General features: G+C 34.5%; 1 protein-coding gene across 2 annotated transcripts in view; it reads right to left on the reverse strand.

The window, feature by feature from the left end:
- Window positions 1–4,145: 4,145 nt before the first annotated feature.
- The window catches only part of SEMA3E (semaphorin 3E), a 281,858-nt gene continuing 271,959 nt past the window's right edge, over window positions 4,146–14,044 (reverse strand). Inside the window, exons 17-18 of one of the 2 annotated variants that reach the window (XM_033193243.1) lie at window positions 8,168–8,624; window positions 4,146–7,368 (exon numbers count right to left, since the gene is read on the reverse strand). In XM_033193243.1, coding sequence (XP_033049134.1) covers window positions 8,172–8,624 — 453 coding nt within the window. In that variant the 3' untranslated portion in view covers window positions 4,146–7,368; window positions 8,168–8,171. Of the gene's footprint in view, window positions 8,625–14,044 lie in introns of both variants that reach the window. The other variant, XM_033193241.1, reaches the window with a different exon arrangement.

The raw sequence follows: 14,044 nt of genomic DNA on the forward strand, positions 1-14,044 counted from the left end.
ATGGTCTTTTCCTTGAAATCTCATTTTAAAGGATGAAACAATGTTATAAATGGTATGCGTTTCAAAATCATCTGGTCCAACCACCTCATTTTACGTATTTGGAAGCTGAAATATATTTTACATGTTTGGAAGCAAAGAAACAAAGAGGTTTTTCTAGTTTTATCAAAATGAGAACTAGAGCTCTGATCTTCTGGCTCAGGCCGGGCCTCCTTTCACACATTCTGGAGATTTTGCTTTGTAGTCCATGAGACTAAATTTCCTAACAGTGACAGGAACAGATGTTCTAAGAGTGCTCCTGAAGTGTCCCCACTTTTGCCATCTGTTCTTCAAAGATTGCACAAGAAAAAAATGTATGGTCTTTTTATGTCTTGTGAAATGTAACTGAATACTCTTTGTGGTCTCCATATTTTTCCGATTTTGTTGTAATTATTTATAATGAATCTATCCATGATTAACCTATCTTCAGAAAGCACACTCAAATATTACTTCCTCACAAACTATTGCAGCAGAATTTCAAACATGTAGAATTTACCAAAAAAAAAAAAAAAAAAAAAAACCCTGATATTTTTAACACTGCCTGAGTATAGTATTTGGTCAAAACTTGGATTCTTAAGTTGGGAGTTAATTCTCTAAATTTTCAGTTCAGGAAGTAGGAAAAGCCTATCCCACACCAGTGTTACTTATTTTAATTTAAATGTTGGTTTTCCACCTACTTTTTGCTACCTCAATAGATGATGTCTGTAGCTGATCTTGCCATTTTTCTAACAAACAGCTGTCTCTCCCACTCTCTTTCTTACAGATATACTTTGTCTTCTATTATAAGATTAGAAATGAGCTTTTCCAGATTTCCTGATATGGGTATTTACCCAATCCTGGTAAAGTCTTGTGGGGCTTTGGTGTGGTTGGGGTAGAAGATGTGCAGATAATCTTAAGTACTACCATTTCTACCTGTTTGGGTGTAAAAAGTAGATATCTAGAGCACCTGCCTGAGGACAAAGCCAACTCACAGGACAGCAGACAGGAAATATGGAAATTACCTGAGCTTTGGAAAATGTTCCTCTGGTCACCGAATTAACTAGCCCTGAGACTGCCTTCCTTTGGATTTCTAGTTACATTAGGGAATACTTATCGTCTTCATTTAAATAACTTCTTATTTGTATTTTGTTACTTGAATCTAAATGATGTTATCCTCTGACTGATTTGTTCATTCATCATCCACTCATTCATCTATTCTTTCATTCAGCTAAAGCAGTGAACTTTATGTTTTCATCTTGAGCTTTAGGAGCAATGAACCAAGAGATCTATAGATTACTACAATGAATACAAATTTTCATTCTGATTATAGTCACACTCTGAGGCTCCGCCAGGACATACACAGTATTTTATGTTAAATTTCATCTTATAAGACATACAATGTGTTCTTTACAAGAATGCACAACATTTGATGAACAGAATTATATTCTCTTCTCATTCTGCATCTTCTTTTTACCTTTAAGAAGTTGTTTAACATCATTGGCCCTAGGTCTTAATTTATAATGTGATAAATTGTATTAGTACAGTTGTTCTTGACCTTTGGGCCAATTATCCTTTTAAGAATTAATAAAAGCTATGAGCTTTCAGAACGTCATACCTGAGGCTCCTTTTCATCACTTTTTCTGGATATTATTATTTACTTAATTTTGCATATCTTGAAATGTTTTGAAATATTTTGTTTGTGGGTTCGAGTATTCTGTTTATGCTTAATCTCCCCACCTTTCTGTGTGCTTTCTTGTGTGTATTAATCTGCTTGGGCTGCTATAACAAAATGCCATAGACTGGGTGACTTAAACAACAGACACATTTCTCATAGTTGTGGAGGCTGGGAAGTCCAAGATCCAGGTACCAGCAGATTTGGTTCCTGGTGAGGGCCATCTTCCTGATTTGCAGATGGTACCCTTCCAGGCTTCTCTCTCTCTCTCTCTCTGTTTATCCACCTCCCTGCCTCTTCTTATAAAGCTACGAATCCCATCATGAGGTCCCCATTCTCATGACCTCATCTAACCATAATTACCCTCCCCAAATTCCATCTCCAAATACTACCGCATTGAGGGGTAGGACTTCAACATGTGAATTGGGGGTGACCAGGGAGACGTGACAGAATTCAGTCTATAGTACTTTGCCTGTAGCTTTTACTTTTGCTTCCACCTCCTTATCCCCACCTCAGGGCTACTAAACCAGAAAAGGTTCTTTGGCTATTCTAGGCTCCAGTACTGAGATGACTTGGGGGTCTCATGCTCCAGGGATCCCAGGTCATGAAGAGAAGTGAAGAGGAAAAAGGAGATAAGTCAGTCCTGGGACCTGCAATGAGTCTGTGTCCTAGCCTTAGATGGCTTTACATGCAGCTCCTATATGACAAAACCCCAGGCAATGGTAGGTACCCAGATTTCAGGCTTCTGTATCTGCCCAAAGTGGTGAAAAGCCCTAACGTGTCACCTGGCATCTATCATGTGTATTCCTCTCATTGAGCAGGATCTGGGTTTCCTGCTACCATTATCTTCTGCTGAACACATGTTCAGAGTTTTGGCTTCAAGCCCAATCACTGCCTGCATTTCTATTCCATTGCTGGTTAATAAACCATATCAACCATGCAAAAGCCATTGAATGGCTTCAAGTAGAGTTATAAAAGGATCAAATCTGTGGTAGAAAGATGACTTTGGCTGTTGGGTAAAGATGGCTGAGAAGAAGACAAATGTAGGGCAGAGTCATAAAGATGTTAGGCTTCTATGTTGGTCTCTTTCTTTTTTATTAAATTAATTATCTTTTATATATCATTTATTATTACTACATTATTGCAACTCCTCTGAATCCAAGCCTGACTTCTAAATGCCATCCTGACCAGGAGTCTCAATGTTCATAATTAGAAGTTCAGTTGATTCCTGAACAACGCTGGTTTGAACTGCAAAGGCACATGTATATGTGAATTGTTTTCAACCAAATGCAGATGGAAAATAAAGTATTTATAAGATATGAAGCCCGCATACACAGAGTGAGGGACTTTTCTTGTATTTGAATTCACAGGGGTGACTTCAAGACTCGAGTATTCATGAATTTTGGTATACATGGGAGCCCTGGACCCAATCCCCTGTGTATACTAACCGTACTTTTGAAAGCATAAATTCTTGTATTAAACTACACTGTTGTTGCATTTCATGTACTATAAAGTAAAATGAAGATTTGGGATTTTTTTCCAATAAACACTGCAAACATATTCTCTAAAAATACGATTTAATTTTTGTTTATCTGTGTAATAATGGGATTATTAACATTTCTATAGTTTATACAGTGCCTGGTTCAGCGCCTGGCATACCATTTTTGAATAAAAAGATGGGTGGATACTTTTGTTTCCTTTGAATAGTAAGCAACAGATTTCTAGTTACCATAACTGTCTCTCTTCTTCCTTTGACTAAAGACCGAAAATGTATCTGAAGAACAGTTTCAATTAGTTCATCAAATACTATACTAAAAGTAGGCCTATATTATAAATGAATTCAAGGTTGAAATATGATAAACAACTACCATTAATGTCATTGTCACACCAGAAAGCTGCCAGAGACACACTCCATGAGCTGCTGCCAGTTTTTTCTTTTAAAACATTGTAACTAATTACTTACCAATACAATAAAATTTGCCTCAAAAACAAAATTCACCCCCAGAAGTTTACTGAACACCACACTTCATTTAAATGACCTTCCCAAGGTCTTATAAAAATAACAGAGAAAATAGCAATTCAGATACATTAAGCTAGAACTTGAGGCTTGCAAAAATCGTAAATATTCAACTAGTTACCATTCTAAAATCTTTCGTTTTTCATATCTCTTCTCTGGATGATGAAGCTTTGAAAGGAATTTCTGGCTGCTGGTCCTAGCAACACAGGGTTGCATAAATAAACCCAATGGCTGCAAGGTAATGAGGTTAACAGACTTTTTCCTCTGTAGGAAAATTGGTTTATAAATATCACAGGAAAGAAAACTGAATTCTTTTCTAACTTCTAAAAAAAAAAAATCAAAACCCAGTGGTAGTCTGGCATTGTATGTTTACATATAGGCTTAATATAAAAAACTTGAGTTCAGTTGGCAGAAACTTAGAAAATGCTCCCCAGACGACACTTGAGAGTTTAGCAAATATTTATTTCTTTTTCATCGAAGTTGAGCCAAATAGAGATTGTACATAATGGTACAGACAAATTACGTAGTGCGTAGTAGCAGATCTACATTATAGTCAAAGAGACACACCGTTAATGGGTCCTGCAGCTTGCCACCAGATGATAATAAGTCTCATGGCTTAGAATCAGTGAAAAGAAAGAATATGGCACACACTGTTATGAACCCAGCCAAGCAAATAAAAGGATACCATACAGAAAAGAGCACTCCCATATAGTGCTCTAGCTTATAACTAAGCCATTTAAACACAAGCAGAACACAATCATTTATAATGAAAGCCAAAATATAAAGCTATCCTTCCAAGAAAACAAAAATAAACATACCAGCTTAAATAACACTGCTACAATCAGCTGAGTGTTTGTGGAAAATCTATTATTTATATCTGATTCAAATGCAACAGTTGTTGGCCTGAAAAATGAGTCCTTCTTTAAAATGGAGCTCGGTGTAATGCTCTGCTGTAAGAAAAAGAATATGGGCTTCTTGACTGTTGCATTTTCTCCTGGAAACAAAATATTTATACAATACTAAGTACTTTTCTTAATATATTTATTAGGCTACAGATGTCACAGGTCAATTCATTTTTAAGGACAACAGCTGCTGTGTTTGTTTCATGCTTAACACCAACACTCAAAATGATTTATTATATTTTACAAATTTTACAAATGTTCGTAATTACTAGGAAGATTTACAAAACCCTAAAACCTATAGCAAATATTGAACACTCATTACAAACATTCTAAGTATTTAATTTTAGTTAGAAAAAACTCTAAAATATATATGGAATTGCCACTTACTAAACAGGCAAAGACTTTCTGTTCCATTTTTTCTAGAGCTCTTATTAGTGTTTATCCTTTATTTAATCCCTGTTTCTCTAAGTTGATAGCTTTGCACTGAAATATTCAGTAATTCACACAAAAGAAAAAAATTAACAATGTAGAATTATAGACATGGAAGAGACCTCACAAATCACAAAGTAAAATCTTTCTTGTTAACAAATCTGGATCTATTTCTCAATGGGTGACATTGTGGTGAAGGAGCAAGTGAATGGGCATTGTTTTATGTCAAAACTCTTTCCATCCACAGGTCCTCTCCTGTAACAAAGATAAAAGAGGTCTAAAGAAGCAGAAGACTGGCCCTAGATGGAGGTGCCCCTTAGAAACTAGGATGAGTGATTACGATTTTTGCTCAATGTTAGAGAGCATGGTTTCTCTCCTTCTGCAAGAAAGAGAAAAATGGGGAAAATTTGGTGAGATCAAGGGTAAACTCTTAACTCCTCCAAGTCTTGCAGGTATCTAAGTATGTGCCCTCCTTGAGTTCAGAGAAGATCCATCCATTTCTAATTTTCTAAGCCTGGGCGTTTCTCAAAAGAGATTCTGAATTTGAATGAATTCTAACCTTAGACAGAACAAAAGACTAGCGACATATTTTTGTGGTATGTTTTAGATTCTCAAGAAGGACAAAATAGCATAGATTGATATATTTGTATTTTGATAGGGTAGTGAAGATTTATAGTATGTGAGGTGTGTGTGTGTGTGTGTGCACGCATGTGTTGGGAGAGAGGGAGAAACTGAAAAAATGGTGGGACATGAAACATACCCTTGGAAACTGATTTCTCTCTCTCTTCTTCGTCTTTTTCTCTCCCTCCTTCTACTTTCCCAGTTCTCTTCAGTACTGCCATAAACAGGCAGGAAGCAAGATTATATATATATATATGTATATATATGTACGTATGTTTGTGTATAATTATTCATAAGATTTAGTGGTCTCCCTAAATTGTGGACCTGGGCCCTCAAAGTTTTCTTATCAGTTTTCTTTCAAATTAGCATTGTATAAACTTTCTTTGGGTTTGATTTATTTTCCTATAATCAATTTTAGCATTTTATGTAAAATGTTTCTTTTCTGGTTAATAATCAGTTTATTTTAGTCAAATGGCTGTTCAGTGCATGTACATATGACTTGTGTCATAGAAAAGCTATTTTCCTCTGCCTATTGCTTCAGTTACCAAATGTTTAGTTTACAAGTTACACCATTGCTATCGTTATTAACAACTTGTCTGTGCTATTGTGATTAAAATGATAACTCTTTATGTCTCACTTGCCTTACTTTTTAAATCTAAAATTCACATACAGGAGAAAATCCTGCTTTCTTTCTTGTGTGTTAATGAAAGACTATTTTCAATAAAGTGTACTTAATTGACTTACTTGTTCAGACATAAACTTTGTAAGGCCCCTGTGATCTGTGTTTATGGTTCTATTTCACCAAATTGAGCAGGCTCTTACTGAATATAGTTTTTAAAAATATATTTCAATCCATAGTCTTTTCAGTTATTATTTAATGGCAGTAATGACCTCCAGTGGATTCTTAGGCAAATAGCAAGTGGAATTTTCAGAGGATGTCAATTTTCAGGATATTTGCATTTCTTAGATCTTTTGAAACATGGTGACTTATCTGAACAAACAAATTTTTCTTAAAATATTTATGTATTTGTTAATTTTACAATGAAATTGCAAGTGATTATGAGTTATCAGCACTTTAACTGAAATCTATAACCTGTAAGCTAACTTTGAAAACTGAAATAAACACAATTCAAGATTAATATCTAAATAAATGTTCATAATGGTTTCCCTGTGCAATCCACTTGCTTTCAATTTTTGTTTTGATGAAAACATCTTATAAAAATTTCATATTTGAGAAAAGTAATTGCTAAATATTTAATAGAAGGAAATACTTTGATAAACATTCTCAAAAATACAATTGTTTTTATAACATTTAAGAGGGAGGTAAAAATGCTCTGAATATCTCAGTAGTTAAGTGAACTCATGAAACAATTTTCTGTCTCGTAATATACAATAGAGAAGAACATTTGGTATTTGAGAGCAAATCACTTTAATACTTTTTCACAAATAAAGCATGGTTGTTTAATATATTTTAGATTTCAGCGAAGATTATTTAGAAACTTAAACTTTGGGCTTTAATAGATCAGTGCTGCAAAATCTTCATTTTTGACCTGCGAGATAATAAATTATCTATAAACAATACTTTCATATTAAAGTGTGATATAAGGATTAATGTGTTTTTTATTTCAGTTATTTGTTTCTGCAAATGAACTTGATGTATCGATGTATCTACTGATAATCTGCTTTCAAATCTTTCCTAAAAAGATATCCATCTGTAGAGAAAAAAGAAACGTGTGAGAATATACTTTTTCTTACCACAAGAGGGCAGCAAAAATCTTTTACAGTAGTTAGAATTCTAACTATAACTTCATCTGATTTGACATTCTTTGATATCTTTCTGAGAAGTTACCTTAGTTTTTCTTTCCACAGTGAGTGAAATTTAAAGACTGTGTTATAAAGCAAAAATATTGTGAGTATACTTTAATGAATATTTTACGAAGGGCACAAGCCTCAGAACGACCACATTTTTCCTTTCATGGGTTACAGCAGTCACAACACACCTGCTACTTAACACTCATGACTTAAACAACATTAATAAAAAAAATCCTTAAAGAGTACAGAAAGTTCACATGAGAATGACAAAGTATCTTGTATTCTGCATATCTCACATTGTGGTGGAAAAGAAAAATTCTGAAATATTAAAACATATTTAGTTTTATATTTACCATGATTATAAAATTCTCCAATTTTTCTTCAATATTCTAATACTCTTAAGTCTTCCAAAACCAAAATAATAATCTTCACGGAAAAGCAGCCAAATTCTGAAAATTACAGCTATATTGTTTTTTGATAAACATAATGAGAAACCATTAAGCAATGCATTTATTTAAAAAATTAGTTAATTTTATGTGAAATTTATCCAGTCAAACGAGTATGTAGAATAATTTATTATAACACCTTCATAGTCATTCCTGTATTACAGAAATCTCTTTTAAGTAATGCAAAGAAGTTGGATGATTTATTTTTTACATTCCAAATAGAAATTCTTCAAAAGACAGTAGATAGTCTCACCCCATCAGGAGTCCAGCGTGTGCCTGGGCAGGCGGTAATGCTCAGGTTTGGAACGGAGCTTCTTTTCCTGAGGGTTGGCATACTTCCACTTGGAGGGTGACATTTTAAGCTTTTTCCTCTTCCTATCTGTGCACCATACTTTCTCGCAGTATTCTTCCACTCTATGGAAGTTGCTATAACCGATCAGTTGCAAGAATTCCTTGTACCATGGTTTTGCTCCCTGTGAGACACTACTCTGGGCAGGACAAGGCATCCTGTGATGCCTGTCCTCCTCATCGTCCTTGTTAAACATATCCTCGACTTTCTCCTCTTCCACTACCTCCAAGGTGATTTTACGGACAGTATGGACAAAGCTGTGCTCTACTGTCTGGCAAAAATAGGTCCCAGCATCTGATTTGTGTAACCTTAGGAAGAGTAAACCAAGGTCCATCTTAACCACTCTGTCATCTGTCTTCACCTGCAAGAACAAAAGAGTAAATGGCACTGAAGTACACAGGAGAGAAAACAACAATCCATCACCCTTTCCACTACCTATTTTGAGTTTTTTCATTTTCACTGTCACATAATGAAACCCTGAAAATCATACGTACACAAAGATGCTAAATAATTACATCTGTGTGTGTGTATGTGTGTTTTCTGAAGATATTTACATTGGTGGTCACTTCGTATCAATGACCTCAAGATCATTTTATATCAATATTGTAAAGTAAGAGGACTTTCTCCCTAATGATTCAATTAATCATTAGAAAAAATACATTTCAGTATAGCAGTCACAGTAAGAGCGAAAGGAAAATTCCTAAAATTTATTTTTTAACATTTGTTTTTCCATGGACAGAACAAATACCAATTCCCACATTCTTTCAGGAATTATTTTGCCTTCCAGAGTGTAGTGGCCAATGTTTCTACAAGGACCTCTCTTTAGAGAACTGGACTCCTTTCACTTTGTCTTCTTACAAAAAAATTCATCAGTTAATCAATTCAGTGAACATCCCTTACATTTTCATAGGCTGTCCTTTACAGGAGATTAAAAAATAAACAAGCAAAATCCAGTTCCTGCTCTAAAGGATCAGACAGTCTAGCAAATATTAAGTTTTAATATACTTTCAGTGCTCAAATGTCTTTTGTCATGTTTTTAATATAATAAATTACTCACATTATTTCTATAAATAAATAATAATAATTCAGAGTAATAAGAGCAAGATAAGGCTTTCAACGAATAGCTCATGTTTTATCACAAATAGCTGGACTAGTGAGTAAATGATTTGACATTCAGCAGAGTTAGAGTCAAATGTTGGCACCACTATTTATTGTGTGATTTAGGGCATTCCATGTATATTTCTTGCCTTAGTTTTCTTTGTAAAATGGAGATAACTTAATAACTTGAAAAATTGTTGTGAAGATTAAAGAAAATAGGTGAGGAGTTTTTGCACAGTACTATCAATATCTACCTCTACCTTTCTTCTATGCATTCATCTAACTAAAAACAATCATGTTTTCCTATGGCCCAGGATCTTCTGATAATGGTATAAAGGTGATTCACAGTATGCTGACAGATTTCACCCTTGAGAATACAAAAATGAAAGCAATATTCATCTTTGTCAATATAAAAGAAACGTAGAGGCAATAATTACAAACACTTTGGTAATAAAGGCTGTTAATGATAAGCATGTTTTTGTCCCCGTGATAGGTCCTGGCCAGGAATGCCAGACTCAGCTCTTCCCTGCCTTGATCAGACCTGGCATAGACAAGTTTCAATGTGATTACTCAGGTGTGGAAACTGGCATCCACAAACCACAATTTGTTGAACAGATGGCAAAATGTAGTAGTATAGTACAGTAAGAAATAGGCATGTTATTTTTAAATTATGTGGCATCCCAAAGGCATTTTTTTCAGCCATGTAAAGTAAGTTAATTACTCAGAAGCTTCAGAGTGTCCTAGTTGGGCTAATAAAAGAGGCTCCATAAGTCTTTTGTAGGTGCTTCCCTTGACTTGGCAGGACCATGTCCTGGTAGGCAGAATGCTGTAGCCATTAACTCGAGAGCAAAATCCTCCAGTGAGGAACCAAGAAGACCCTCAAAGCAAAACCATCTTCATTATATAGAAACAATCTGTTTTATTGATAGGTTTTTCTCAGAATATCCTTAGCAACTGTTACAGGCAACTAACTCTTACAGGTCTTTGTGTACCTCTGCTTATTTACTCATGCCTCCAGGCCAGGCTTCTGAACAAACTTATTTTCCAGCACTAGTGTTCTCCATAACTTTACTATCTATTGCAACCTGTGACCAACCCGTGTCTCACATGATACTGACTCTGAAGTAAGCCTCCATTGTTTTAAAACTTATGGCTGCATTTGATATGGATGAAACCTGCCTCCTTAAACATCTTTTATTTTCTGTGTGGTATGGGCCATTATACTGTCCTTATTTTCTTTACTCTTTCTTGGTTTCTTCTACAGATTTCTCATTGCCTCAAGATGCAATCCTCCATCCTTCACTGATCTCACGTTTTATTTCCATCCATTCGATAGCACTTTTATTTCTTTGTTTCAGCCAGCTTCCATAAAATGGTACATCTTACACATAGATAATCCATTGTTTTGCGTTTTCTGTTAGTTAAAAACAAAAAAACAATGGATTTGGTGTTTTTGACTAAAAGAAACATACATCATCCTTTAATATGCACAATTCAGTACCTTCCCACTCAAACTGCCTTCCATTTACTAACTTCCCTATTTCCGGCCATGACATCATTATTCTTCTAGTCTCCCTATCCTTAATTGTTGATCATTTATACTTCTCTCTCATTATATGCTATCACAAATTCCTGTCTACATTTCTTCAGTGGTGACCCTTAAAACATCCCTTCCTCTTCACCATTTTTGCTGCAGTGTTAAATTCTCATACCTTGTAACTGTTTCTTTGACCTTATCTCATGCCAAACTCCCCAGATCTTCCCTTTTTTTCTGTTTCTTCTTTCATACCCAGATTGATTCTGTTTCAGGATCTCTGTGTGTATCTCTGCTTCGAGACACTTCTTTAAAGCTGGTTACTTCTCATCCTGCATAACTAAATTACATATCATCTTCCCAAACTGGCCTTTCTCACACCCCTGTAAAAGTGTCCTCTCTCCTTTATTACCATCATTTCGCCTGTTAACCTTCATACACTTGAGCATGCAACATTACACTCAAGTATCTAACAATAGACCTTCAAGTAAATTTCTTGGGTCATCTTTCCCCACTTAAAAAATGGACACTCATTTACTCTTCTTTAAAGCTCACTTTCTTTTGTCAACATCCTGATTTAGAACTTACTCAGATCTCTATTTCTTGCCTGAGCAGTAAGAACTGCTCCATTAACCAGATCCTGCCTTTCTAAATCTAGATCCCAAAATTGCTTAATGTAATGTTTCTCAAACTAGGGTTGGTGGAAGAGGTGCATTTCTGGAGATCTGGAGATCAACTTTTTTTTAAATAAGGATTTTTAAAATTATTATGTTTATTGACACAAAGATCAATATAAATCAATAAACTATATTTGGAATCATGTGAAAGACCAATTTCAGTGTTAGTGTTTATGTTTATCAAAGATTCTGAGCCACTTTCAAAGCCGTGTTTCCAAATGATAAAAAGAACCAAGATGGGTATAATATGTTAATGACAAGTTATAGCCAAATGAAAATGAAACAACATCCCCACGTAGTAATACACATGAAAAGTTTCAGGGTCACTTGAATAAAGTGTTGGGAGGATGGAGTCATCACATGGTATAGCTACAGGCAGAAAGTGTTACACATACACATATGTGGCAATCTGTGTCTCATCTTACAGTCATAGAGATACGTATTTCAGTAAAAACAAAACACACAGTAAATAAACATTTTAATGATGCATCAATTTGTTTATAATTCATCTTTAAATTAATTTTGGCTCAATATTTTAATAAAAGCTACAAGCCTAAGGAAAGTATGTGTTGTTTTATTCTTGTAAATATTTAATAAACATTTTAATATAAATCGTGCCAGCAGCCCAGGAAGATGTTTCACTTTTAAGGGCAGGTGGTGGGGGCCACCTGTACATTACTAGAATCAAACCCTCCTTTTCATAATTCTTTCTGCTGCCATTCCCCTGCATCGCCACCCTGCTTTCCACTCCCAGCTCTTATTCTGAACATACTCTTTTTCCCTTAAATAAACTCCTTCCTACTGTCTACCAACCCATTTGTTTTTTCATTTCCTTCCAGGCTTAACTGAACTTTCCCTTCCTTTATAAATGCTTCCGTTATAGCCTCTGAAGGTATTTTGCTTCTTTTTGTAACATGATACCATTTACATTTGTAGCTCAAAAGCTGTTATTTATATTCCTTTTCAAATTATTTTTCCATGCAAGTTTCGTCTCTCCAAACATATGTTTTTAAATGGCAAAGACCTATTTCTTTATTCTTCTGAACTATTCTATAATGAGTAAAGAATTCAGAAGATAGTGTAAAATGAGAACATACTAATTCATTTATAGAGCACAAACATGTATAGCAATGGGGTATACCCATACAGATAGATGCAAAACATATTAACAACTTCCAGGTAAATCCAATAATAATTTGAATAAGAAGGAGCAAACATGGTTTCAGGAGCACTTAGTAACTGACGAGAGTGCTACGTCACAGATATTCTTAGGACATTGCCTTTACCTGAAAAAAAACTATGCATACAAACGTCCTTATTGAATGTGATCCTTGTTGTCTCTATTATATCTCCTGTGAGAGTGAATAATACATGAGAAAATATGAAAGTGATCTAGCCTAGTTTCCAGCTTATAGAAAGCAGTTTATGAAAGTAATTGAAAAGAAAGCAAAAAGCAAAACTAAAAATAAATACAAATTCTTGATCACTAGAATTACGGTTAGTTGTTTGTTGCTTGTTTTTTCAAGTTTGGTATTTTTAAAAAGCAGGGTATAAAAAGAATAATAAGAAATCCAAGTTTGAGAAACACTGCATTAGGTACATATAAAGTCTAGACTGGTCAAGATTCAAGATATGAAATCATGACAATTACCATAGAAACTGTCCTACATTGTTTATTTGCATGTTAGAGATACTGCCTCTCAGAATTTTGATCCACAATCTTGGTTATGATAAATCCACATTACAAAGACAGGAATATAAGCTGTTTTCATGCTCTGTCTGGAGGGCCATACATTATGTAGGTTAAATCACCTAGAAAGTTAAATGTATCTTACATGAACTATAAATACCTACAAATATAAAATGACTCAGAAATTTGCATCTGAAGTTCTTCCACAATTTAGTCTTTCCATGTCAGTTTACTTGGGTACCTCCAACATCCAATCTTGATTACAGAATTGTTTTCACCCATCTGTGTTTTTTTCTATGTCTGCAGACCAGATTTTCTCCACCAGGAAGATGGTGCATAATACATCATTTCTATCAAATACTCTTATAGGCAATCTATATAAATACACAATTTTTGCTGAGAATGGTCTTATTATTCTTAGCCATAAAGATTGATTCAGTATGTTTTATAATTTCTATTAAAAAAATGTAATTGAACAAAGAACTCTGCACATCTGGTAGCTGGTCAGGAAGAAGCAGTTATTTCCATGTCTATCAACCATATGGTTCCACACTTTCACAGGAAACGGACAGACATAGACCTTGAATTGGTTTACTTGAGAATACATTTAATAAAAAAATCAGTTTTAGTTAAGAAATAGAGAAAACAATTTATATATTTGTTTGTTTATCTGGTCTGCCTTTGACCAATTTTATACTTACACACACATATATGTGTATATACATTTATTTTACTTACAGAAAATATACCTAATATAACAGTATAAAAATACAAATTTATGT

The sequence above is a fragment of the Trachypithecus francoisi genome, unplaced genomic scaffold, assembly GCF_009764315.1.
Source record: "Trachypithecus francoisi isolate TF-2019V2 unplaced genomic scaffold, Tfra_2.0 Lachesis_group4, whole genome shotgun sequence".
Lineage (NCBI taxonomy): Eukaryota > Metazoa > Chordata > Mammalia > Primates > Cercopithecidae > Trachypithecus > Trachypithecus francoisi.